The 27,863-nt window shown below is 40.6% G+C and overlaps 3 protein-coding genes across 5 annotated transcripts; 2 read left to right on the top strand and 1 right to left on the bottom strand.

Moving 5' to 3' along the window:
• Positions 1-4,653: 4,653 nt before the first annotated feature.
• On the top strand, positions 4,654-22,900 carry ciz1a (cdkn1a interacting zinc finger protein 1a). Of its 3 annotated transcripts, none has more exons than XM_060912858.1 (16): positions 4,654-4,740; positions 5,758-5,987; positions 6,874-6,998; positions 7,494-7,660; positions 7,782-7,875; positions 7,955-8,042; positions 9,744-9,820; positions 9,995-10,071; positions 10,150-10,368; positions 14,817-14,947; positions 15,074-15,167; positions 15,343-15,456; positions 15,547-15,669; positions 15,760-15,838; positions 18,407-18,528; positions 19,965-22,900. In XM_060912858.1, exons 2-16 carry the CDS (start codon positions 5,815-5,817, stop codon positions 20,379-20,381), a joined length of 2,100 nt encoding a protein of 699 aa, XP_060768841.1. In that variant the 5' UTR covers positions 4,654-4,740; positions 5,758-5,814; the 3' UTR covers positions 20,382-22,900. The 3 variants fall into 3 exon arrangements, with proteins under 3 accessions (XP_060768841.1, XP_060768843.1, XP_060768842.1); XM_060912860.1 differs by having other exon boundaries at positions 4,657-4,723; XM_060912859.1 differs by lacking the exon at positions 4,654-4,740 and having other exon boundaries at positions 4,826-5,987.
• bbln (bublin coiled coil protein) lies at positions 22,732-25,082 on the bottom strand. The gene is made up of 2 exons (XM_060912862.1): positions 24,889-25,082; positions 22,732-23,279 (listed from the first exon to the last, which is right to left on the bottom strand). The coding sequence occupies exons 1-2, from the start codon at positions 24,965-24,967 to the stop codon at positions 23,089-23,091; spliced, it is 270 nt and encodes an 89-aa protein (XP_060768845.1). The 5' UTR covers positions 24,968-25,082; the 3' UTR covers positions 22,732-23,088.
• Positions 25,083-25,453: 371 nt separating this feature from the next.
• surf2 (surfeit 2) lies at positions 25,454-27,530 on the top strand. Its single transcript, XM_060912861.1, has 6 exons — positions 25,454-25,759; positions 25,930-26,081; positions 26,177-26,280; positions 26,743-26,961; positions 27,131-27,261; positions 27,413-27,530. The coding sequence occupies exons 1-6, from the start codon at positions 25,685-25,687 to the stop codon at positions 27,500-27,502; spliced, it is 771 nt and encodes a 256-aa protein (XP_060768844.1). The 5' UTR covers positions 25,454-25,684; the 3' UTR covers positions 27,503-27,530.
• Positions 27,531-27,863: the final 333 nt, after the last annotated feature.

Raw genomic sequence — 27,863 nt, 5'->3', positions numbered from 1 at the left:
AATGAAATCAGAGCATGCTATATTCTTTGGTACAGGTTAAGGCATGATACTTTGATGCTTTTGTCAGTATGATCATGTGAATGTAAAAATCTGAGATAAAAGCTTAACATATACAATGGCATGCAAAAGATTACATTTTTATTTCCATCATTTCCAGGCGTAAAATACCAAAAAATGAAAAGGACCTGAAGCAAAAGTTTGTGCACCCTGCATGGTCAGTACTTAGTAACACCCCCTTTGGCAAGTATCACAGCTTGTAAACACTTTTTGTAGCCAGCTAATAATCTTTCAGTTCTTACAGTACTTGGAGGATTTTCACACATTCGTCCTTGCAAAAGGCTTCCAGTTCTACAGGTTTCTTGGTCTGTCTTGCATGCACTGCTCTTTTGAGATCTATCCACAGATTTTCAATGATGTTTAGGTCAGGGTACTGTGAGGGCCAGGGCAAAACCTTCAGCTTGGGCCTCTTGAGGTATTCCATTGTAGATTTTGAGGTGTGTTTTGGATCATCGTCTTACTGTAGGACCCATCCTCTTTTTAACTTCAACTTTTTTACAGATGGTGTGATGTTTGCTTCCAGAATTTGCTGGTATTTATTCGAATCCATGCTTCCCTCGACCAATGAAATGTGCCCTGTGCCACTGGCTGCAACACAACCCCAAAGCATGATCGATCCACACCCATGCTTCAGAGTTGGAGAGGTGTTCTTCTCCTGGAATTTGGCATCCTTTTTTCTCCAAACATACCTTTGCACATTGTGGCCAAAAAGTTCTATTTTGATTTCATCAGTCCACAGGACTTGTTTCCAAAATGCATCAGGCTTATTTAGATGTTCATTTGCAAACTTCAGACGCTGAATTTTGTGGCTAGGATGCAGGAAAGGTTTTCTTCTGATGACTCTTCCATGAAGGTCATATTTGTTCAGGTGTCGCTGCATAGTAGAGCAGTGCACCACCACTCCAGGGTCTGCTAAATCTTTCTGAAGGTCTTTTGCAGTCAAACAGGGGTTTTTATTTGCCTTTCTAGCAATCCAATGAGCAGGTCTTTCAGAAAGTTATCTTCATCTTCCAGACCTCACCTTGATCTCCACTGTTTCTGTTAACTGCCATTTCTTAATAACATTATGATCTGAGGAAACAGCTACCTGAAAACACTTTGCTACGTTCTTGTAGCCTTCTTGTAGCAATGAGCACACACATATACCCAGAGCAGTGGGCAGCCATGCTAACAGCGCCCAGGGAGCAGTTGGGAGTTAGGTGCCTTGCCCAAGGGGGCCTCAGCCCAAGGCCATCCCATATTAACCTAACCGCATGTCTTTGGACTGTGGGGGAAACCGGAGCACCTGGAGGAAAGGCCCTTGTCGGCTGCTGGGGTCGAACCCAGAACCTTCTTGCTGCCAGGCGACCGTGATAACCACTTACACCACCGTGCTGCCCACAGCATGATATTATGATCAGTGGATGTCCAATTGTATATTCTTTCTTTCTTTTTTGTTTATGAATAGGTCTAAATGTGTTTATGGCATGTTCTCTGACAGACTCTGGAATCTTCCAGGATCAGGTTTATTTACAGTAAGGTCATGTGACCCAATTAAGTCCATTACATGAAACATTTGCATTGTATTATTATAGAGAAGTTTCAAATATACATGGTTGGTACAAGAAGCAAAACATTTTTTAAATTATTTAATCAATTTATTTATTAACGTTAGTATGATGAAGACACATGTTCATCATGTATGTTGGTGAGGGAAACAGAGGAGATGAGGATGTGATGGGCAGATATGGTGTAAGGGAGAGAAATGTGGAAGGGCAAATGGTGGTTGATTTTTCAAAGAGGATGAATTTGGCAATAGTCAATACATACTTCGAGAAGAAAGAGCAGCACAGGGTGATGTTTAAGAGTGGAGGAAGATCTACACAGGTGGACTACATACTCTGCAGAAGGGGTAACCTGAAGGAGATTGGAGACTGTAAAGTGATGGCAGGGGAAAGTGTAGCTAGACAACATTAAGTGGTCGTGTGCAGGATGAGCTTGAAAGTGAAAAAGAGGAAGCGTGAAATAGTGGAGCCGAAGATTAAGTGGTGGAAACTAAAAGAGGTTGAACATCAGAAGGAGTTTAGGGAAGAAATGAGACGAGCACTGAATGGTCATGGAAGTCTGCCGGAAGATTGGAATACTACTGCTGTACTAGTAAGAGAGGCATCAAGGAAGGTGCTAGGGTGGTCATCGGGAAGGAGGAAGGAAGACAAGGAGACATGGTGGTGGAACAAAGAAGTGCAGGAAATTATAAAAGAGAAGAGGCTAGCAAAGAAAAATTGGGATGATCAGAGAGACGAGGAAAGTAGGCGGTTATACAGAGAGACGAGACAGAAGGCAAAAAGAGCGGTAGCGAAGGTGAAAGCAGATGCATACCAGTAGTTGTACGAAAGACTGGAGACCAAAGAAGGAGAGAAAGACCTGTACAGACTAGCTAGGCAGAGAAACAGGGAAGTGAGGGATGTACAGCAGGTAAAAGTGATGAAAGATGGAAATGGAAATGTGCTGACAAACAAAGAGAGTGTATTAAGAAGGTGGAAAGAGTACTTTGAGGATTTATGAAATGAGGAGAATCCAAGAGAGAAAAGGTCAGATTCATTGGAGACAGCAAATCAGGAAGCAGAGTTGGTTAGTAAGGATGAGGTGAGGGCAGCCATGAAAAGAATGAAGACTGGGAAAGCAGTCGGACCAGATGGTATCCCGATTGAGGCTTGGGTGAGACGGCTGTGGAGTTTCTAACGAGATTGTTTAATAAGATCCTAGAGAATGAGAAAATGCCAAATGAATGGAGAAAAAGTGCGCTAGTCCCAATATACAAGAATAAGGGAGATGTACAGAGCTGCAGTAATTACAGAGGAATAAAATTGATGAACCACACCATGAAGCTATGGGAAAAGGTATTGGAGGTGAGATTGAGAAGAGAGGTAGCAATCTGTGAACAGCAGTACGGGTTTATGCCAAGGAAGAGCACGTCGGATGCAAGTTTTGCTTTAAGAATGTCAATGGAGAAGTACAGGGAAGGCCAGAGAAAGCTACATTGTGTGTATATGTAGACCTGGAGAAGGCATACGATAGAGTGCCGAGAGATGAGTTATGGTATTGTATGAGAAAGAGTGGAGCGAATGAGAAGTATATCAGAGTGGTGCAAGACATGTATGAGAACAGTGAAACAGCAGTGAGGTGTGCAGTCGGAACAACTGAATGGTTCAAGGTGAAGGTGGGACTCCATCAAGGATCTGCTTTGAGTCCTTTCTCGTTTGCCATAGTGATGGATAGCTTGACGGACGAAGTGAGGCAAGAGTCACCATGGAACATGATGTTTGTGGATGATATTGTGATATGTGGTGAAAGTAGAAAGGAGGTTGAGTTGGGTTTGGAGAGATGGAGGTATGCATTGGAATGAAGAGGAATGAAGGTGAGCAGAATACATGTGCATCAGTGAGAATGGGGATGAGAGTGTAGTGAAGATGCAAGGAGTAGACATAAAGAAAGTTGGTGAATTCAAGTACCTGGGGTGCAGGAAAATGGGGGCTGCGATAGTGAGGTGAGAAAGAGAGTGCAGGCAGGGTGGAGCAGTTGGAGAAGGATTTCGGGAGTCATTTGTGATTGGAAAGTCCCAGCAAAAGTGAAAGGTAAGATGTATAAGAGAGTAGTGAGACCAGCTGTGATGTATGGATTGGAGACTGTACCCTTAATGAAGAGACAGGAGGCAAAGTTGGAGGTGGCGGAGTTGAGGATGGTGTAGTGGTTAGCATGGTCACCTCACAGCAAGAAGGTTCCGGGTTCGAACCCAGCGGCCGGCGAGGGCCTTTCTGTGTGGAGTTTGCATGTTGTCTGCGTGGGTTTCCTCCGGGTGCTCCGGTTTCCCCCACAATCTAAAGACATGCAGTTAGGTTGACGTAGGGCGGCCTTGGGCTGAGGTGCCCTTGAGCAAGGTACCTGACCCCTGACTGCTCCCTGGGTGCTCTGGTGTGGCTGCCCACTGCTCTGAGTGTGTGTGCGTGCGTGTGTGTGTTCACTGCTTCAGATTGGTTAAATGCAGAGGATGAATTTCACTGTGCTTGAAGTGTGCATGTGACGAATAAAGGTTTCTTCTAAGTGGTTTGCGATGGGAGTGACAAGATTGGACGGGATAAGGAACGAGCACATCAGAGGAACAGCACAGCTAAGGAATGAAGCGAAGAGTGATGAGACTGAGATGGTATGGGCACATCCTGAGAAGAGATGCAGAGCATGTGGTTAGAAGAATGTTGAGGATGGAGCTGCCAGGCAAATGAAAACAAGGAAGGCTAAAGAGGAGATGCATGGATGTGGTGAGAGAGGACATGAAAGTGGCAGGTGTGGTAGAGAAGGATGCTGAAGACAGGGAGCAATGGAGACGAAAGATCCGCTAATCAGGAGCAGCCAAAAGAAGTAGTATGATGAAGACACATTTTGTCTTTGGGCTTTGTTTCATTTTTGTTGGCCTTCGCCCTCCACTCCATTAGGTGGAGACATATTTTCAGACAAAGCCTATTTTCAACCACACTCACGCGCCGAATTCCAAACCACACCATTTTGGATATGTACTGCACTAGATATGGCATATCTTTATACTATAAGTAGTGGCCTTTTGTAGGTAGCAGGGAAGTATTTGGGATTGTGCCGCGTGGACGCTAGCTAAGCCGAGTCCGTCCAAACACCGGTATGTTAGCATAGCAGGTGCGTAGTCGGTAATGTTGTGTTAGAACAGTGCTCATATTTTTTTCTTCTTCTGCCCATTTAGAAATTTTATTCAAATATTTTTTATTAAATGTTAGTTTTTACAAAATTAGCTACCAGGTGGTGAAAAAAGTAGCGTTAAAGATGCAACAAGCTGTCGCCTCAAAGCTAATGTCTTAGCTAGCTGGCTAGTTTTGTCTCGTTTTCTCTGAAGCCCTGCACAAAGTTCGAAAGCAGGTTGGAGCGCTTGCGCGGACTTTAAAAAAAAAAAAAAAACTCGTTTAAATACTAAATTCAGATGGCACTATTAATGCTCTTATTATTTGAATTGCAAGCTAGTTAACGGCTTCCGAATACAAAGTACTTGGCGTGTTTAGCTTACATTAACTAGCCTGCTAGTTTAAAGATTTGATATTTTCTTCTGTTTATAGTCAAGCCTTGACTACGCGCTTGTTGTTAGTCGTCGCTACAATGATTTAGCTATGCATTTTAATTTTTTTTTATTTTATGCATGTTAGGTTGCTTATATATTCGTTTCTTCCCCATACACCTGTATTCTGATACTTTTTGCTTTTTTTGCATTAGGATTGGCTTGTTCAGATGACTGACAGGTGGAATAGTCGTGTTAGCCAATGATAGTGCAGGAGGCGGGATAAAACGACCCAGTCACAGCGCAGGAGGCGGGATATCTTTCCCTGAATACGGGTGGCTTAGAAATTAGGATAAAAAGATGATGAAATGGATGGCTGTTAATTGTTTTCCCTGCAGTTATTTAATTAACCAATTATGCATTTTGCTCATCCTAGAGATTTCCAAATAAACCAATATTTATTTCTTGATTTTCAACAAACAAAAATGCACTCCCTTCTAATGTTCTCCATGTAACACACTAAATACATAAGGACTATTTTCTTGTCCTTTTCAGTTTTTCCCCTCTTCCCTGTTTCCAGCCTTCTGGATGTTGGGTATTGGATGATCTGTCATAACTCTGCCTACCGTTTATTTTCCCGTTCATAGGAGTCCCTACTGAGGCATTGCGGTCAAGTTAGTCAGTTCATCAGCTCCACGATCAGGATGTTCAACCCTCACCATCACCAGCAACAGCAGCAGCAACAGTTTCATCAACATCTCCGTCAGCTCCAGCAGCTGTTCCAGCAGCAGACCCCACCACCGCCTCCTCCACCACCTCCTCCGCCACCACAGCCTCCACCAACGCATCATATCCCCCATCACCATGGAGCAGGCCGGTGAGACGTCACCTCTGGGTTGTTATTGGTTCAAGTCCAGAATTAAAGTCGTCTGAAAAAGGGCTCACAAGGAAACGTTAATCTTTTAGGAAAGGTCCAGTTAGACACTATATATGGCCAAAAGTATATCGACACCTGTATGTGGTTCTTCCCCAAACACTCTCTTACCATAAAGTTGGAGGCGCACAATTGTGTAGAATGTCTTTTTTTCTTTGTTTGCTGTAACGTCTCAATTTTCCCTTCATTGAGGGAAATTAAGAGGCCCAAGCATGTTCCAGCATGGCAGTGCAACTCTCTGTACTGTACACAGCAAGCTCGATGAAGTATCCTGCACAGTGCTCTGACTGAACTCAACCCCAGTGAACATGCATCTCGCCATCCTCACTCCAAAATCTAGTGGAAAGCCTTTCTAGAAGAGTGGTGCTCTTTATAACCACAAATTAGGGGGGGATAAACCTGGAATGACCTGTTTTTTACTAAGCACATATGGGTGTTTTTGTCTCTCTTGTCAAGTGTCCACAAACTTTTGGCCATATGGTCCATATAAAATTCCTTGCTGTACAAACCTCTGGATAAGCAGCTAGCATGATCAGATAGTGATTGCAGTTACTTTTATAATACTTATGATTTTATAAATTGGTTCAAAGTGGTTACGTTCACTACTTTTTGATTAGGATTGTGGACTCTGAACAGTTGAAAGAGATCCATTTTGAATTGTGTTGCGTAAATAACCAAACTCTGATACTCTTCTAGAACTTCAGACCAGACTTGTTTTCATAGCTCCTTGGTGTTTGCAGTCTTCCAGGATCAGCTGTACAGTAACACTAAGATCATGTGACTAAGATCCAGGTTGTAACACTACAAAATGCGTGTTGGGTTCTAACAGGCCGATGACCGTCCCGGCTCCAGCGCCGCCTCCTGCCCGCATGGTCAACCTGTGCTCCGCCACTCAGACCATCATCGCTCCGAATCCCATGCTGCAAGGTGCATTACTGATGCAGCAGATGCAGGGTAAGCCTAGTACCTCCCGGGTTTGCCATTCTTTCTTTATATCGGTGGCTTGTAGAGAATTTTAGATCGGTCCTCTGACATGATTAGAGTAATTCTTAAAGTAAACGCAGTGCGGAAAGCTGGTAACGTTCTTAAGGTTAAAATGAATTTCCGTGGTGCTAAATAACATCGTTTTCTCATATTAATAGAAACGAAACAGGACGGCGCAAAAGCTTGACCAATGCGCATGTATGCTTTAAATTGAATATTGTTTCTGTTTAGGTGTAATACGTGGTACAATCTGTGAATGAACTTTTCCAATGAGGTTGCATGATAGTCCAGTGCTGCTTTAGAGGGAGGCTGATCAGTTAGACTATATAACTGTCTTGAGTTTTAAAAACGTCTTCGTAATCAAACATCTAAAGATGTTAGACACAAGTCTATGCAAGGAGGGATTTTACCTTTTAATGGCTATATATTTTGTGCCTGTTTTTTTAAATTTATTTTCTTCAAAAGGGGGCATGCGGAGCTTTGCCATGGGTGGACAGCAGTTTCAGCAGTTTTTTGCCACAGGCTCAAGATCCTCCATTTTGGGTCCAGTCCCACTGGGGGTTGCTATTAAAACTCCACATATGGGATTTCCTCCCCGACACTACAACCCTCATGCTCGCTATTACAACAACGTAAGCCATTTGTAATTATTAGTCATTTTGGGTTGTTTACCCGTGTCATTTAAAAGCTCCGTAATTTATTTGGTTGTAATTAAGCGTACTGTTAGTGACTGGGTTGACGGTGTACACGCAGGACTTTCAGTCACGACAGCCGGACAGGAAGAGGGAGAACGAATACAGACCTGCGATTGCCCCCGACAGCCAGTCTGGGGCGAGTAGCAGCCGAGGTACCGGTTACACTATGCTACACACCCTGCTGTTTTCTTTCTTTGTGGTGTTGTGAAAACTTTGTTTTTTTTGCTGTAGATGAAACCACAACAGTGGCAGACGTCAGCAGTCAATCGTCCACGCAGCAGCCGGATGAGCCATCTGCAAAGAAACCGAGAACAGAAGGGTAAAGTTTGTTTTGCATGTGTTTATGGGTCTGTCTCAGAAACTGGGTACTGTGGGGGTTCCCCACTAAATTATACTCCGTCAATAAACTATACAGTTTTGAATGGTGATGTTGGTTTTAATTTTAAATAAAATGATGAAAGAAATAATACAGGAAACTAAATCTTTGATGTGAATATTCAAAATTTGGCGCAAATTTGTGGGAAAATGGCGGCTTGATCTGGGACATGATAAATGGTCGACTACATCGCATTCCCTTTAAAAGGTTGTCGTCCACTGAAAAGTCTACAGTTATCACTAATTGTATTTTAAGTTGTAACTTTATCCACCTAAGGATTGGTGCGCTCACAGAATAATCATAACCGTAATAAAACATCATGCAAAATATTCGATCACCATTGTAACTCCGTTTTCCGCAAACCCACAACCAATACGATCGTGTGTTTTGATCTAAACGGAAAGCCTCAGGGTCGAGGTCACGACCTCACCAAAAGTAGTAACTTAAAATCACTATGATATAACAGTTATAAATCTGCGAGTTTGTTTTGTAAAACGAAAGTTGGGTATAGAATATGTTTCTTACAGAATATGTTATGATGGTAGCTGGTCTTGTATGAATTTCTGAGCTATAAAATGAGTCGTGGTCTATTTTTTACCGTAGCGTGTTATTTGTGTGCGGGGAAGGACACACATTAACAATTTGCATGTGTAGAATGGAATTTTCCACTCCAACAGTTAGAAGTTGATCGTGCTTCTATTTGCGGTCTTTCTGTTACGCGGGTGATCTGTTCGGACGTTATCGCTGAAAAGGTGAGTTTTGACAGTTTTATTTTGTTTTCGTCTTGCAGTATAAGGCAATAGAATGTGTGTGGGTTTTTTTTTTTTTTTTCCCTTCATCTTACTTTCACATTTCGTAGCGTTTGCGTATTTTTGGCCAATATTTTGCAACCATGGTCAATTTAGATCGAACTTTTTGATAGAATCTACAGCCAGTCATTTTGCCCCACCTCGCGCTCCGTCTGGTGCGGTAGTGATGTCCCGTTGCTCGCGCGCCGCAGCAGAGACCCGTGCGACCTTCAGCCGGTACAGTCGCTGTTCTTTTACCACCGCCGTTATTCTCATCTTTCCAGTTTGTTCTTGATTTTTCCATTGTGTCCTATTTCGCCGTATCAAACACCCAAACTGTATCATATTATTCATATTTAAGTGAAAAATCAATTCAGTCATCATCACTTGGCATTTTTAACCCAAGCAATCAAAAAGAGGAAATTTATTCAATATTTTCACTCATCTGTGAAGGAGGGGCTTTAATTCTTCATGATGGAGTTATTTTATATGGAAATCAATTTTACAAAAGCATTTGAATTGTAATCAAAATTTTCCACAGTGGAGGCCAGATAAAGCAAGATGCTATCTTTATTTTTATTAACCATGACAAAAGAAACATTGAGTGTTGGGTAAATGCAAAAAAAAAAAAGGTGAAATTAGAAAATTTACTTTTTGACCATAATGTCCCAAATGAGAGACCAGTTTCTGAGATGGACCCGTATATAACTTGTGCTGAATTAATCATTTATAGGATTCTGAGAAGCTGTAACTATAACAAGGATATAAACTCATGCTTTTTATGAATGGCGTAATGGACGTCAAGAATTCCTTCATCAGACTTGTTTAGATCATAGAGGTTTTGTTGTGTCCTCAGGCCGAATGATCCACTTGACAATGAAGCCTCTCTGAGTACGGAGTATGAACGCACTGCTGACAATCCTGATACGGCAGGTAACCACAAATTCTGTATAAAATATTACATTTCAAAAAAAAAAAGCACAACATCTATGTAACTCCTCCTCCATCACTTGTCTACAGTCCTTCCATATGTCATGAATCTCTTACCAATTTAAAATATCTATGTATAGGAAATGGTATGAACTCTGGTTGACTTGTCTGTTTCAGACTGCATACTAGAAGAAGACGGGACAGTAGTCGGATCTGAGGCAGCCGAGGCACTGGAGCAAAGCCGGGCAGCGGAGGTTGGTATCTCAACCAAAGTCAATTCTGCACGATGCTGAATGAACAGAAGTGTTTTAAGGGACTTTTTCTCTTTGCAGCAGGTGGAAGACCCCGAGTCTTCACTCAAAGATGCAGATCAGCAGAGCAGTTTGAGCCAGTCGGAGCCTGCGGGTTCAGTGATTGTAGCCGATGGTAAAGACGACACAAACAGGAGCAGTGATGGGGCCAGAGAAGAAGAAGAAGCAGCAGCAGGAGGAGGAGAAACTGCTAACAAATTCTACTGCTATATCTGTAACATCACCTGCCACAACCAACAAGTAAGCTTCTGTGATAACTAGCTTCAGTATTAGTTTGACTGAAAATGATGTGATTGCTATTGTTAAATAGAATGTTTTTAAAACAGTCAGTCATTTGGGGGACACTGGCACAGGTGTAATATGGCAGTCCAAATTTCTCTCTTAAAGGGGAACTGAAAGCAATTAAAAAAAAAAAAAAAAATCTAAATTCTATTTCTCATTTTATTAAATAGGCGGCACGGTGGTGTAGTGGTTAGCGCTGTCGCCTCACAGCAAGAAGGTCCGGGTTCGAGCCCCGTGGCCGGCGAGGGCCTTTCTGTGCGGAGTTTGCATGTTGTCCGCGTGGGTTTCCTCCGGGTGCTCCGGTTTCCCCCACAGTCCAAAGACATGCAGGTTAGGTTAACTGGTGACTCTAAATTGACCGTAGGTGTGAATGTGAGTGTGAGTGTTTGTCTGTGTCTATGTGTCAGCCCTGTGATGACCTGGTGACTTGTCCAGGGTGTACCCCGCCTTTCGCCCGTAGTCAGCTGGGATAGGCTCCAGCTTGCCTGCGACCCTGTAGAACAGGATAAAGCAGCTAGAGATAATGAGATGAGATTTTATTAAATATCGGAATGTTTTTGATCGCTATTTTGTCGCTGCTGTAGCAAGCTATGAGTGAAATATGCTCTGTAATATATCAGTCCATATGTCAAAGCAATGGCCGTAAACGAGATTCGTTGAGACCTGTGCGAGACATCGTAGGACGGAAGTAAAACGTACAGCGGAAATCAAAGTGTCCAACATCTGCCAATGTTGTCAAAAGACACACGCGCTCTCTTTCGGATGCTGACGTAATCAAGCCGGAAGTTTTCCCTGTGTCCGAGATCGCTCCTTACTCACTATATAGCGAGGACGCCATTTTGTCGTGCTGTCCGAAACCTTAGTGAGGATTGTGTGGGAAATGCGCTCAGTATATGTATTTATCACACAAAGTGCATGCATGTATTTTATTTTGAAAACCCACAAGCCGCCTGATTTGGCACGTTTTAATTGTGCGACAGTGATGACGACGTAAATACCAGCGCGATGGACTCGTCCTTATCCTGCCGTCTTTCCAACTCTTCTCTACTCCACGTTGGTTCGAAGTCGTATGGAATAATCTCCATCACTGATGAAGCTGGAAAATCTCAAAATTAATCTAAAGTGGAATGATATGGCGATCTGGCCGCTGTGTAAACAGTTTTCAAAATGGCGGCGCTGACGCTTCATGTTTGAAGTCTCGTGAAGATCGTGTGGATAAGCGACACCTGCTGTGAACCATACGAACTACATTCAACATGGCTAAAGGCCAATAAGTGTAATACGTCAATACGAGTCACAATATAAGGTTAAAACTGAAAACGTAATTGAATAACACGTTAATTAAGAAATAAAGCAATTTTAAAAATGACTTCAGTTCTCCTTTAAAGCTGAAAACAAATGAATCAGTGCAATACAAGATGCACGTGATTAGAAAAGTTCTTATCGATGGCTGGCTGTAATTGGCCTGGGTTGTGGGTGTTTTTATTTTTTATTTTTTTGGACTTCCTGATCTTACAGCCAGATGACTTTTCATCATCACGATAGTTTCAGTTAGTTTGTCACTCAACATGCCCAAAAACTAGACAAGTTATTTTTGTGCACCTTTTTAGAAGGTGGTTATGAAAACAGTGCTGAGTGCTGCATAAAGTGTCGCAACTTGTAATTGCCATGATTCATTTCTTTATTTTGATACTGTGCAGCATCATTGTGATGCGACATGAAATATTTTGCAGCAAACCACGTAACCTGAGGTGTTTCAGGTTTAAAGGTCATAGGCAAGGGTTGGAGGTGAAACGTAGAATATCAACTTTGTCTAGAAGAAGGACCCAAAAAGCAAATCCAATCTTCCTGGTGTCTAATTTGCACCCTAAAGTTGAATAAAACGGTTAAAATATACTGGTTTGCCCAATTTCCGAAGGTTTGTTTATATTTTCAGTGTTCGAAATACCCATCTGCATTTTGCAGAATGATTTTCAAGATTGTAGAAGAAAAATTAAATAACCTGCAATTTTGCAGAGTGAAAAAAAAAAAATCAGGCTCGGGATTCAATGGTTCTCAATTTAGCAAACTAGCGGCGCTGTAAATAAACTGAAACCTGCGCCGCGCGAACCTGACGGTGTTTTCCAGGTCAAAGTTGAGCAATATTTATGTAATACCAACAAAAGGCGACGACAACCAAATAAGGGCAGTTGCCATTTTCTGATGTAAGATTTCGTCGGTTTTAATACCCGCCGGGAGGACCCGACAACTACCGCGGCAGTGTTTGGCAGTTTCCGCCATGCATCTCCCAGAATTCAATGCGGCACAACAAACATGGCTCCCAAGAAGAGGATTGTTTTTCTTTGGGGCAAGAGTCCGACAAAAACGCCAAGAAAACAAGGACTATTTTATCGTATCTCAGCAAAACCGGCAGCCAACGTGACTCCAACAACAGCGACAGATCGCGTGTCCGCAAGGGTGACAAAAATGAAGACAGTCGCTGTTCTAGTTGGATTGCTGTAGCGGGTACATCGCAGTCAAGCGAGGTCTACAGAGAAAATCGCGATCATGGTGACCCAGAAATAGAGGGAACTTTCCGCGAAGATCATGAGCGTGTCGGTGCCGACTCAGAAACGGAGAACTTTCAATGAAGATCGTGACAAGGTAATGTGTTAATTTTGATTTAGGTTGTAAAGATTCTCAGCTTGTTGTATTCAATTGAGCCAGGAAAGATCGTGGCCATGTTAACACGTTTATTTTTAGAGTGCGAGAATAAAGAATTACAGTAATGCTATGAGTTGTAAAGCTAGATATGATGTAAATATAGGCATTATTAGGTTGAGAAGGGTGTAGTATGGAGGCTTGTGTATTTGCAGAAAATATTTCCAAATTGCAGAACAAAATTTTGACATTCTGCAATATTGCAGAACACTGGAAAAAAGTATTTCGACCACTGATCTCACTTATGTGCACTTTCACCGCCAGGGGACCGTCGTCGTGACGTCATTCAAGCCAAACAGACCGGGAGCAGCTCTGTGTTTACTTGCGAACCGAGCACACGTGTATGGACTTTGGTCGTGAGAGGTTGTGTAAAACGTCTGAAAGCGATAGAGATTTTGAAGTAGGAACTCTCCAAATTAAATATCGAGAGGTGAAACCATATATGTATGAATCTATGGCCGTTGCAAAGCAATCAGTGAATGTGGCTCACTGGTTGGACCGTGTGGCCTCAGAATCGGACAGCGACTCGGCCGACTCTGATCGCGGTGACCCCGGACTTCAACAAGACTCGCGCCCAAACGATTTATCCTGGTAGTTATGATATAAATTCCTACTTTTGTCGTAATACTAAATAAAAGCCCTTTTGAAGAATAATTAAAGCGCCCTCCCTAGTGGATATAGGGAACGATTACTGGACAGCGCGCCAGTAGGCCACATTAGTCTGCCATCCGTGGCATTATACTATTTATAGCCGACTCTAAGCGAGGAATTATCCCTTTGTCTCATTTCCACAATGATTGTACAGGATCCCTCAGGATTCTTGACTTGTCAATTGCAAGCAAAAGTAAAAATGTTTACCTCCAATCTTCTCCTTTTTGCTTGAGCGTTGCTGCTCCGTTTCTTCTTTGACTGATTTTGTTTCACGCGCACAATCCACTCTCTCCGCCTCGTCTCCTTTTTCGGAAAAAGCCAACCCACTCGCTCCACTTCTCCTCTCTCGGAAAAAGGTTAAAAACTACTTCTTCCTGAACCGGTCCCATTTATTACAGTTCACTGCACAACAATAAGGCATGTTTTTTCTTTCTTTGGAAATTCCCGAACGCAGGTCTGCGCTCAAGCCGAACGGCAATGTAAGTAAACAGAAGTGGACTCCAACTCTAGCGGTTTGACTTAAGTGACGTCACGCGCCGAGTGGTCACGAAAATAGCCAAACAGAAATTCACCACGATCCGTGCTAACTTATTTTATTTTTTTTTTTTATTAACAATACTTCTTGGGACCAGAAGAAAATTAGAGGGTTTTTTTTTCCACATATAAATCTTCAAATGTGCATAAAATTAAAACTGTTGCCTCCTGAGCTTTAAAGGCTGACCTGCATTACCTATATTTTGACTTAAATTATTCACCAGACTTTATCAGAACAAATGGGTTTTCTATGGGTGGAACTGCTGAATGCTAAAGAACACCATTTAAAAAATAAATAAATAAAAATTTGTTACAGGGTTGAATTGTATGTTGTGGTCTTCTGCAAGATCAGTATTACAAATGCATACTGATTCATAAATAAGATAAGGTGCTATGAACGTTACAGATTTTCTGTAAAGCTTATTGTTGGCTTTGTATTTTTTTCAAGTGCTTCCATTTAGACTGCTGCACTTTCGTGATAGTAGAAGTAGCCGTGTGTGTGTGTGTGTGTGCGCGCACAGAATTTCCAGAGCCACATGAATGGACTGGCCCACCAGCAGAGGATGATGGAAATTCAGCACATGAGTAACGCCTGCCTCGTCACGTTGCTGCCTCGTGTCCAGGAGTCTCTTCAGGGGTCGCGCAAAGACGGGTGAGCCGGATACACACGCACAATCTCTAATGAACAGCATCCGTGTAAGATTGTCCCTTGCTCTGAAAATGTTATCAGATATAAAAACACAAGTGCCATCGTGATGTAATGTCTTGTGTTCCACAGGGAGAAAAGACCAGGCCTGCAGAGATGGTGTCCCACCTGCAAAACCCACTTCACTACAAATGTCATGGATCATCGTAAGACCAGGGAACACAAGGTGAACCTCTGAGCATGGCGTGTATTTAAAAATAGGAGCTTAACTATACAAAATAAACATTAAATGGTAATGTGGAAAGAGAACCACTGTAACAACAAATTTGAACCAGGACACTGAGATGGAGTGCCTTCCCCCCCCCCCCCCCCCCTCTTTTCTTTCACGTTTATTGAGGCAGATCTGTAGCCGTTCTTCGAGTCCCAGTTGCACTGTCTGTAAGCAGCAGTTCAGAACATCGAGAGAGTTCATCGAACACATGCAGTCCACCGAGCACAAACAGTGCCTGGAGCAGGTACGCTTTCTGCCTCACAGTGCAGCGTTTGTGATGGATCATACTGTACTGTCCTTCACTGACTGAGAATTAAAGATCATTCCTTCATAGGTGTTGAAAGAGACCGGGAAAGGGAATCTGGACGAATTGGGTTTGGAGGTGTACACAGTGGGCGCAGATGAAGAAGGCATGGACAGTGACGAGGAAGAGAGGATGGATGAAGAAAACGGACAGGTGGAGGAAACTTGGTGGTCTTGCGTCCCATGTTTTTATCCTGCTCCAAGAGGTATGCAAGTTGATTTTTGGTTGTTCTGTCCTTCACAGGAAGGACTACCTGTACAGATGGAGGTCACGTTGGAAGATATGACGGAGGAGGAGGAGTTTGAGTCTGATACCATATATGGTAAGGAACATGTTGGAGCTCCTGCCTAGTCTTTGTATTTATTTTTGTCGCCAACTGCAATGCTCTTAAATCTAAATGTCATTTCAACAGTTGAAGTGGTCTTTCTAATTTTAACAGAAACAGACTAGCGGATTTCAGCAGTTGGTTCAGATTTCAAATAATCTCAGTCCTGATGCACACGTGTAACATCATAATGCATTAAGCATGTAAAAAAAAAAAATTTTGGCTCATGCTGCCGTAGGAAAATGATGAATGGAATCCAAGCAGAGCTACTTTTCTAACAGCAGCATGCGTTTTATTCCTCTTGTACCACAGCAATTTGCTGAAGATTCCTATTTCGTTTATTAACGAACCATATATCACGTGCTTATTTGTTGATCGTTACAGGTGTTGACCAAGAAACAAGTTTGTCCCTGTAATAGCAGCTTTAAACAGGGTTTCCTTCACAGCATCTTGATATTAATAATAAAATTATAAAAGCCTCTTGTTGCTAAAAAAAAAAAAAGCAACATCTCTCGTTAGTGTTGGGAAAATGAACATAAAGCTACGACTTTTACTTGTCAGCACTTTGTACCAGACAGGGACTGCTTCCATAAATGTGAGTTATGTTGTCCTGCAGAAAACCTCACCACTGATTTTAACAATTATTCCCCCCCGTTAAATAATGAACCCCTTATTAACCTCTGTTGCTTGGCCTTTATGGGAAAAATCAGACCGTGGTCTTGGCAGTATGGACTGAACTGTACTGTTGGAGGTTAAAAAAGGGTTTATGATGTGGGGTGGGGTTTTTTTTTTTTTTTTTTTTTAATTATTGCTAAGATTAACCCTTGTATGGTGTTCAGGTCTGTGAGACTTTTTTTTTTTTAAATAAACTATACTGCTTGTAATTGGAGTGAAGTAAACATCTGTCAAGTATTTTAATGTAAAATTTGTGTTCAATTTAAAACACCAAAATGCAGCAGGTCCACCAGACTCAAACATTGGCTGAGTAACAAAAATATGAACACCACACAAGGGTCAAAACAGACCACTTTATGAGGTGTGACGCTGTTTTGTCACGTCCTATTTGTAACAGTTGAGTCACGCATGCAGGATAAACGGCTAGCGGTTTCAAAACTGAATTTCGGTTCGTGGTTTCTGAATGCTCTTTGTTTCTTGAATAACTCCATGACCCTGGTTTGTCTTGTGTTTCGGCCGTTTTTGATTCCGTTTTAATGTCCAATTCAGTGGTTTTTTTTTTTTTTTTTTGGGCAACATCGAAAGCCAGCGCCTTGGAAAGCAAGTCCGTAAACACCCACGGGCATTACGGGAAAATTCAAGATTCAAAGATTCTTTGTCAATTCACTATATATCCAGGACACATAGGAGAATTGAAATGCGGTTTCTCTCTCCCCTTACTTGTGTAAAAAAAAAAAAACTTCATAAAGAGGAAAAAAAATTAGAATATATTATTTACCAGCTGGGAGGTCCGTATCGTGAAATACCGTGACCGAGGTCTTGAAAGTACTGAGCGAGGCCCTCTGGGCCGAGGTCACGGTATTTCACCATACGGACCGACCTTAAGCTGGTAAATAATATATTTATTTTTTTCTTTACCAAATTCTAACAGAAAACGAGAGCGCCCAAAAGGGAAAACCGAGCCGAGCCGCCATTTTGAATCCTCATTCATGGCTGTAATGCAAATGGCTTCCTCCTCGGTATACAAGTGCACTTCCATGGCAGGAAAAAAAACTACATTTTGCTGCCTATGTAGTCCCCTATTTATACAAAATTGAGTCATTCAGGATTCAGCCATGTTTTTGCTCGGCGTTAGCAAGTTAGAGGTTTTTAGCTTTCTCCTGAAATGTTTTCTTTTATTTCTTCTTCCTCAGGGTAGTAAAACTCGCTTTCGCTGTGAACACTGTCGTTATCGCTATCCATGCTGTAAAATTAATGCTATTCTCCTGAGAAATGCAAAAATAAATGTTGACAACAATTGCTATGATGTTTGTGAACGAGCACGTCTCCAGAGGTCTGTAACCGGGGTCCATAACGTAGGATACAGACCCACTCGCCAGCCAATCAGAGTGCAGGATTTGATGGAAACTGGACTGCGAAATAAAATACACTCTAAAATCAGTGTACAAAATGGTAGTAGTGCAAATACAGTACAATATCTAATGGAGAGGGTGCGAGAAGAGTAGCTTATGAGGTGTATATGAACAGTAGTGCAAATGAGCAATAGCAGCAGATACAGCAGTAATGCAAATGTTTGTGGTGTGATGTGCAAACTGATGAGTTTCTTGTGTGAAAATGTGTTGCAGACCAGGGGTAGGGGGTAAAAAAATGCTGCCCACTAAGGAACCAATCAGAGTGCATGATTTTACCAGAAGTAGCTTGTGCCATACAATAACGTTTTATTAGTCTTCGATTATTCACGTCCTTCATACAAACTTCTATAGAAGCAGTAAAGTGTTATCTCAAATCTGACCAATCAGATTTCAGTATTTGACTAGGTATAAATTTTATTTTTTATTTTTTGCGCATTTTGCAATCTTTCATTGTATTGCTATGAAATATGATTCCAAGGTTCCAACTTCGTAATTCCCGTGGCTGGTTTTCTGTGCCGCCTGTGTAACGAGTTCTATCACTACGAGACATCAGCACGACGCTCTCACTGCAAGACACGCCAACACTTTGAGAATCTAAAGGTAAGGCAAATATGTTAGTATTGCTGTTGCTTTCTAGAACACGTTTTGAAACGGGACAAAGGATATTTACCTCCTTCCTTAGAGATACCAACACTATTCTGCTTTTCCAGCTAAAGTAGTGGTCAGGCTAAACGTAAACGGCCGCCTTTTACACAGCGCATAAAAGGTGCACGTTTCCTTCTAGAAGTCGTTACTTTTACGTTATCGGGGTGAACTTTCACTTGGCTTTGTGAGCCAATAGAAATCCCAAGCGTGTAGCAAATGAGGAGGAGGTGCTAATCAAGCAGACTTCTGCCTTGCTGTTTTCTTACTATTGCTTTGTGCTAGTGCTGTCAAATGTCGCGTTATTAACGCGTTAACTTGACTCAATTTTAACGGCGAATAATTTTTTTTATCGCAAGATTAACGTTCTGTGACATGATGTAGGTTTTTCACAAGCTTTTGAAACTGCCAGGAACTTGGAACAGAGACTTTGCTTAGAAAACCGATAGCAGCTAGACTGTAATGCCACACCCCACACAGCCAGAGTCCTCTGCCCCCCCCAAAGAACCAGCGCGGGCAGGGCGCGCTAGTAGAGATGGGATTTATGGCTCTTTGATGGGATCCGCATCTTTGTGATCCGTTCTTTGAAAAGAGCCGTTCAAAAGACTGGCTCATTTGGCTCTTTTTAAATATTTATTCAGTTTTAAGAAGACAGCGTTTAAAGAAGCCAGATCCCTCTGAACTGTAAACTCAATGCTATCCCAGAAATCCTTCCTGTAATATGCAAATTTGGCCGCCTCTGATTGGACAGCGCGACGCATCAACAGGCAGAAAGTGTAAAAGTACAAAATGTGTTAAGTGAGCTGAAACAGTAAAGATCAGATTCAATGCAATATTTATCAACGAACAAATTAAACTTAATATAATAGTGTACTTTATATTATAATCAAGCATGTCAAGCCTACCGTCACTGTGTAACCTGTCTCTCTGATTAGAGTTGTAGACTAACTCAAACAGTAGATCATTTCACTCATGGTTCTCTTGCTAGCCCTGGTGCTCGGCTTAGGTTTCACTTTGCAATGGCTGTGTCAAGACGTGTTATGCTTTGCAATAAAAAAAAAAACATTGGTACAAAGCAAGCCCATTCACTTTTTTATGCTAAGAGAATTACAATGTTTTTTTTATGTGACAAAAATGTGCGATTAAATTGCGATTAATCGCGAGTTAACTATGACTGTCACGACATTAATCGCGATTAAATATTTTAATCGCTTGACGGCACTACTTTGTGCACATCTTTAAACAAAATTAGCCCGCTTATATGCATTTTTTTTTTTCCTTAATCGCAATGTTGGCACGTCTTTAGTTTGTACATCCTACACGTTTATGTTGACGCAGAAAAGATCTTTGATTTTAAATTTGTGGTTTTTTTTTTTTTTTTTTGTCCGTTGCAGAGATATAAGGCATTAAAGATTCAGGAAGCTTCAGCTTTACAGGCCTCGGAGTCAGTTTGCACCTCAGCGGATCATCAAACCAAGGACACAGAGTCTCCTAGCGGTTCCGCTTTAAGTGACCCTGCTATCAGTAACAGTAGACTCGAGTCCACTGAAGCAGCTACTGAGCAGGAAAGCAGCAGCACCGCCAGCCAAGAGAATAATAACAACAATAATAACAGCAGCAGCGCACCACATTCCCCTAACCAGCAGCCTGCTTCTGGGTCTCCCACCCAGTCCAGAGACACGGAGGAAGACACGGTCACAGAAGAGCCTGATGACGAGGATGAGGTTCTCAGTGTCCCAGAAGAGAAGACGAGCAGAGGGCGTGGCAGGATGCCTGCCAAGAAAAGAGGGAGAGGAGGAAGACGACGCTGAGCTGCTCTGGAGAGACGGAAAGAGTGGGAAGATTTCATTCGATGTCCATTACCCATCCTCGATTGTTCATGAAGAGTGGGAAGCCAGGACCATAGGACAATCCTTGTAGAAAGAAGTAGGTCTTATATTCAGCCATTTTGTAGGTCTTTGCCCCAGATTTTGCATCCTCACAAGTTAGTTTTGTCCCCCCCCCCCTCCCCAAAATGTATTCAGAATGTGTGTAAAGATAAAGGGTTGAAGGATCTTGCACTTTTCCATCATGTTGAGGTTCTTGAACCCTTCACAAGCTTGTAGTGACTTAGAATGTAGCAATGTTTTACTTTAACGAGCATTTTTAACATGGTTTTTGTAAAGTGGAAGAAATATGAAGGTACGTTAATTTTGATAGGAAGTTCAAGTGTTGATCTGTGGAATAACGTGCAAACCGAGCTGCAAGTTTAAAAGGAGAAAAAAAAAGTGAACCTGATTAGTCCCTGGTTTATTTTATTTATTTTATTTTTTTTTTAAAAACCACACCTTTTTTAGCTTCAGGCTAAACTCGGGCACATCCTGATCGGACCTGTGATGCTCTTGGAGAAATCGTACTTCACTGTAGGATGGATTATTAATAGATGGATATGCCTCGTCGTTGCGGTGTCTCCTGGAGAAAGGCAGGAAGCATTGGAAACAAGTGATGGGCGATACAACTCTGTTGTACGCATCAAGCCTTCATTCAGTAAAACCTTGAATCCGTCTAAACGCATATGAAAGCCTCCAAGAAGGTGACTTATGATCTAAGCTTGAAGAAAGAGCTTAAAAGCCAGTGCTCTTTAAAGAGCTTCCCCTCTCTACACATGCTATTCTGCTGACCAACAAAGTGTTAACTTGACGAGTGGGTGGGTCTGTCTCACGCACACCCACAGCATTAGCCTCAAATCCAGGATTCTTAAACATCACCCTAGTGTCCTAGTATTGGTGGCGTCGCTGTTGCTAAATGTCGTTAGCTTCACTGATTGTATGACCATACTGTTTGTCTTTCATGCTCTGATCACGGAGTGTGAATTAATTAAAAAAAAAAACACTAATTTTCAGAAGCCGGTAATCCCTTTTTATTCACTTGGTTTAGTGTGCGTGTCTTCTAAAACTGAAGAACACCGTCTGTGTCACACGACAACTTGAATGAAATCCTGCACAGGCCTTCTAGATTGGGTTAATTGTCATTTGGTCAAAACGAGCGAGATCTCCTGATGGGTTTAAAAGCATCGAATTCTGTGCTTAGGATTTTATTTTAAAACAACCTTTAGATGAGCTTTGGCTCTTTGGAAATGCTGAACGGTTTCACGCAGAGCTGAGAACAGATCTTTTAATGAATCTTTTATTCGTCGATCCATTTAGATTTTTCCGACTGTATAGAGAAACGAGCTGCTTTATATAGGTTTTTTTTTTTGGAGGATCTTTTTATTCCAATTGTGATTTGATTGCTTTTTACTTCTCCCCGAGTTGTCTGTGTCTCTCTCCTCTCTCTCCACTATTGTTTCCTTTTTGTTTGCATTGCAGCAAATGCTGTCAGAATACACTGGAAGAAATTAAAACAGAATGGTCTTTGTTCAACCTGCAAGTAAAAGTCATGTTATTTGGCTATTGTGCTGCAGAACACTTGTGGACTCGATCTTTCTTTAAGGGGGGAGCTGCAGCAGCTGGGCTTTAGGATGTATTAACAACTGCTGCTGCTGTTTTAATATCCAATCTGTGCTGAATTTTATCTTCTCCTTTCCCTTGATGATACTCGACAACTAAATTTGTCTTGAGGTTCCCCTGTACTCTTGCACTGGCCCTTGTTTAGAAGCTCTTATCAGACACATGATTTTAATACTCATGACCTAACAATAGTAGAAATTCTTAATGTTTTGAGAAATCGACGGTTAAAGTGCTTGGATGTGGCTTTGTTTCCACGTCATATTTACAGAAAGACCTGAAGCCATATCCAGATCAGGTACAGCCTGAGCACCGCCTTCATCCTGTCCTAGAATTGCATTATTAACCGCTATGAGAACCGACGTTTTTACAGGATTTTAAAGCAGTATAGCCGTGTGTCTTTCAACACAGTTCGTTCCTGTTTTTTCCTTTGAGGTGTACATTTTAATTAGAGCTCAGTCACAAGCACCACATGCAGTATTATTCAGTCCATACTACATTGAATAACACTAGAAATGTACACCTTAAATCCAGTTCCAAGAGAAGAGAGGAAAAAAAAAGCCACGCTGTAGTCTTTTCCTCGCACGCCTGTTTTCAAGACAGACAAACCCTAAGGAAATGTGTAGTTTTGTGTCCTACCACAGCAATGTGACAAATGATCACCATGATGGAAGTGTACATTTCATAATCTATTTTTATTCTACAAATGAATTAGGGTTTAAAAAAAAAATTGTTTTATAGGAGCTGGAAGCATCTTGTAATTTTTTTTTCTCCTCCTCCAGATGTGTGTGTTTTGTTTTTTTTTCTGCATCTTATTGTCTATTAAAATATTTGATTAACTTTAATGTTTCAGAAATCACTCTGGGGGGGGGAGAGGTATGTGTGCATCTTAAAACAAAGTTTAACATGACAAAACAGCTGTACATAAAAGGGTGAAATGTGCAGTCCATACAAAGCTAGATATTTGTACACTTTACAGTAGATTTATGCCGGTGGAATGAGTCAGGACTAGACACAAGCGTCCACTTGGTCATCATCCCTCAGAAGGCGGCTGTTTCTGCTCCTCCGTTTCCTTTTTGTCGAGCTGCGCTTGAAACTCCTGGCGAGCCTGTCGATTGGACTCCAGGAGCTCGTGCAGTTTTCCGTTCAGTGCGTCATTCCGCTCCTCCAAGTCATCTAGGCAGGAGTTTATCTCGTCCAGCATGGAGTTAATGGCAGCGTACTCTGTTTCAAGAAACGTGACCGTGATCACATGACCAAGTGAAGAAATTCAACTGTGGTGCATGCAATATGTTGTATAATTGCACAAAGGAGCAAAATTACTTCCTGTGCTTTTCACTTCGGGTTAAGGTTACTCATTTCACTTCATGTCATTGATTACGGCACAAATTACTTTACACAGATCAATTAAAGTCAATGCTCAAGCTAAATAATATACAAAATATAAACCGTTTACTCTGAACATGTTTTACTGGACAATGCTGGGTACAACCTATATTTTTATTCAATTAGATAAGTTACAGATCATTTGTTCTGCCTTGTGATGGTTAGGAAAATTTTTTTCCATACTTAGATTTAAAGTCAATTAAAAGATCGTTTTTACATCCAAGTTTACGGACATGTACATCGTCACAGACATGAATCATGGCAATACTGGGCTTTCAATTATTAATGTTTTTCTCTAGTGTATTTAATACTTTTTTTTTTTTTGGTCGGTTTCTTTCCTTAATTACTTTGATTTGAACTTTATTAGCATTATGATTATTTTTAAAGCTTAAATCTTACCTTCTGCTTTTTTTCCCCCCAACACAAAAAAGGCAAACGATACATTTATTAATACACCAGACAAAACGTAATGTTTGTATAATTAAAATATTCAAATACTTGAACTTCCGAACTCCATAAAGATAGGTGTTTTGTTTTTTTCTTCAACATGGTTTTACCTTGGTTTTCTTAAACACGGACTTGTTTGGACTACTGTGATTTTTTTTTTTTTAAGTGATTGATGAAGACCACAAAATATTCCTGTTGAATTCTAAATGCTGTAAATGTATATCTAAATGAAAGTTTTTACACATACCCCCCCCCCCAAAAAAAAAAATTACTTGAATCCAATTAAATGTTAAATTTGAAAAACAGATTTAGATTTTTTAAAGCAAATTAGGGATTTTTCATTTTATTTATTTTCTTATATAATTAAAGTAAAAAATGTGAAATCAATTTTATCTATTTGACACGGCTTGCAGTTAAAGGTGAATGGAAGAGAAAAATTAAAATTGAATGCAAGTTTAAAAATAAATTTGAAAAAACTTAGCAAATTATAATAATTATAAAGCAAATAAGTTATATAATTTGCTTAAATTAAAAATAAATTAATTGTTTAAGCAGATTACAGATTTTATTTGCAGATTTTATTTGCCCTCCTTGATTGACCAATCAGAATTGAGTAATTTGGCCCTATGTATTATAATTGGTAGTTAAAGGTGATTGGAAGGGCAATAAATTAAAATTGAATATAAATTTAAAAATAAGAGATTCGAAAATAAATTAAATTGACTTAAGTCAAACAAATTTTAAAACGTTTTAATTATTAACTTGCTTATACTTTAATATCAAATGTGAAAACTAGACTTTATTTATTTATTTAGAAACTGTTTGGAAAGACTCAATCTGGCAACCCTAGTGTCTCCAGAACAGCCTCCTCTGCAGATTAAGAGCTTTAAATCCTAACCTCATCGGTTCGATATAATAAATCTACACAACATATAGATTTATTACTGATTTATCTCAAACCTGCAGCTCTGTTGTTTACACCCATCTCCATAAAACTCACCCTCTTCATTAAAATCATCCTCGATGATTCCTTCATCAGCTGTAACCTCGGGATCTCCGTTTGGTCCTGACATTTTCATCTCTCCACTAAACACGAAAGCAACGTGAAGAAAACTAAACAAAATCACATTTCATTACACACAAGCCATGAGCTCCAACTCAGAAAAATAAAGCAGCTTCGAGACAGCTGACTGTCAGGTGACTCTGAGAGGTGTCCAGATCAAATGCCATTCGGTAATAAAATATTTATGAATGGAAATAAAGAATCTGGTCAACGTAAATGCCCATGGTCACGAATAGCCTATACGCTGTGTGTTTTGCTTTATTTATATTGCATTTCAACGTTTATATTGCATGCGAATTTGGAATAATCTGAGTTTATTTCAGATAATACAACAAACAAGCGTCTAAACACGTAATACAGGTGTATAAAGAAAAAATACAAATAAAAAGATTTAATTTTACTTACTTATTAATACATTTATTTATTTATTTATTACGTGCTGTGCATGATATTGTGTACAGGCATTATTGATGGCCACCAATCTAGCAGAGGGCCAAACATGTGTGATAAACGTCGCACAAAATATACGTCACGCTGAAATTCTGATCCGAGCACTAATCGTTTTGTTTTAGCAATATTATTTAAAACAGGTAGCTTATTGTTGTCTGTTTAAATATATTTTGTATTTTTTAGTGCTTTAGGTCACTAGGAAAGTGTTTGTGTTTATCAGAAATCTCTTTGCTGTGTGTAAAAACATTGAGTTTTTCCTCTCACGTGGACTTTTGGAGCACAAATGGACGACTTGCCTGCGGATTTAAGAGAATTTTTGCAGAACCAGCCTTTCCTAGAGCTCACTGAAGCCAAAAGGGTAATCAGCTGCATTCACTTTTTTAATATTTGTCAAATAATTATAAATTAAATAAAGTCCTTGTTTCTAAGAAGGCACGAGATGAATAGAGAGTCTCAAGTAAGCAAATTGCAGAACTGTACAATGTCTTCATGATCAGGTGTAATGGATGTTATGTTGTGTTCTTTTAGATCAAGTGCACATTAAATGGCCATGAGTTTCCGTGCAACCTTGCAGAGCTGCAGAACTTCATATCTGGGAAGAAATTCAAGAAACTGTGTACTGCAGAGGAATTTAACTACAGCCAATATGAACCCCATCTAGTCCCAAGCACAAAGCAGCCGTATGTTTGATTATTTCTTAGAAATCAAATATAAATCACTTGTTTTTATGTAAGTTATGTGATGTCTAGATGACATTTCTTTCTTTTCTGCAAAGAAATCATCTTTTTTGCAAGCTGACCCTGAGACACCTCAATCGCGTGCCTCATCATGTTCTCCGGCATGTCAGTGGAAAACGGTACAAGAAAGCTTTAGCACAGTGTAAGCATACGTTTTACAGATACAGTGATGGGTCTATGAGTACAGTCACTGCTAGTCTTTCCCTGACACGCTATTTTAAGTTTCCGGTACTGGAAGTAAGCAATGAAACAGAGTTGTACTTTTCATTCTTTTACAGTTAATCTCATAGAACATCCACAGAAAAAGTTAATTCCTGGCTGTTATGAATGACATATCAGCTATAAACATTCCCTTACCAGCTTCTCATTTTTTCTTTCTTTTGAAATAAGACGAAAAAACCCCGCAGCTTATATTTCCAAGAAATTGCAAAGCATAAGCTCGTCTGTCTTTCTGACCAGTCAGAGGTGCCGTGATGGAAGCTGTAGTGAACACTGAGACCAGTGCACTGATCTTTTCTTGTTGTATTTGTACAGGATATATTTCACAGCGCAATACGAGACTGATCATAGGATTGATGTGGTGTGTTTTCTCGTTACGTTGTAGATGAAGAATGCGTAAAACAAGGTGTGGAGTTTGTTCCAGTCAGACTCAGGCAGAAAAAGCGAGCCCGAGATACAGAAGATGGCATGGAGAGCACGAGGGAAGGAGGGAACAGGCACAAGCAGAAAGAGAAACTGAAACAAGACAGTGGCGTTTGGGCTCCGAGCTCCAGCGAGGGAGAAGACAGCGACTCTGAGGACAGCATGTCGGATCTCTATCCACGTAATCCTGCAGCTTTTCGAATAGATCAGTAATTTTATGATTTGAGATAGTGCTTTGCTTAATGCAGGTTGGATTTGTGAGTATCTCCTTGTAACGTTATACATATTACTAGTTTTGTCATGTGTAAATGTACATTGTGAGATATTCGTAAACATATTTTCCTTTACAGCCACTCTGTTCACGCTAAAGAAGTCAGAGGGACAGGAAGAGATGGAGGAAGATGAATTTCAGACTGATGATGATGATATGGAGGTTTCTGAAACGGAAGAAGAGAAACAAGCAGCGCAGAAACGCAAAAAGGTATTTTAATGAAGTATTTTCCTCAGTACGATCATATTTATTTTTATTTCTTTCACAACTACATCCACAAATTCATTAAATACAAGAAACTGTATTTTAAAAAGCAATATAATTTAAAGGTTTCTGATTGTGTTATTCTCTGCCTTTACAGGTCCAGGCTGCTGGTTTTAACAAGAAATTTAAGAAAAACAGAAAAAGGAAAGGCTTTAAGCATGCCAATAAAGTAAAGAATGGAAAATAAAAAATAATGTTTGCATTAAGACTTCCAATGATGTTGCTGCTCCATTTCTGTCATTATGAGTGTGATGCACTGTCACAACCATGTCATCGAACATGCATTTGGACAGAGATTTCAGTACGAATTATTTTCATTCATGGACATAGTGATGGTAAATTATAGTCTTATTCCTGTATTTGGGTGTTTTTCATTCCACAGTTTAAGTGACATTTGAAATTGTATCATTTCAAATATTTATTAGGTATGAATTTCCTGTTATGCATGGATTAAAGTTTTCCGTCGTGTGACGGATTTCCGTCAACTGAACTCTCCCAAGGCCAAATGTGAGGTCGGTGCTGATCCGAGGAGAATTAAAATGACGGGT

This window comes from Neoarius graeffei, chromosome 28, assembly GCF_027579695.1.
Source record: "Neoarius graeffei isolate fNeoGra1 chromosome 28, fNeoGra1.pri, whole genome shotgun sequence".
Lineage (NCBI taxonomy): Eukaryota > Metazoa > Chordata > Actinopteri > Siluriformes > Ariidae > Neoarius > Neoarius graeffei.
The sequence above is the reverse complement of the archived record's forward strand: the minus strand, read 5'-3'. Positions and strand labels throughout refer to the sequence as shown.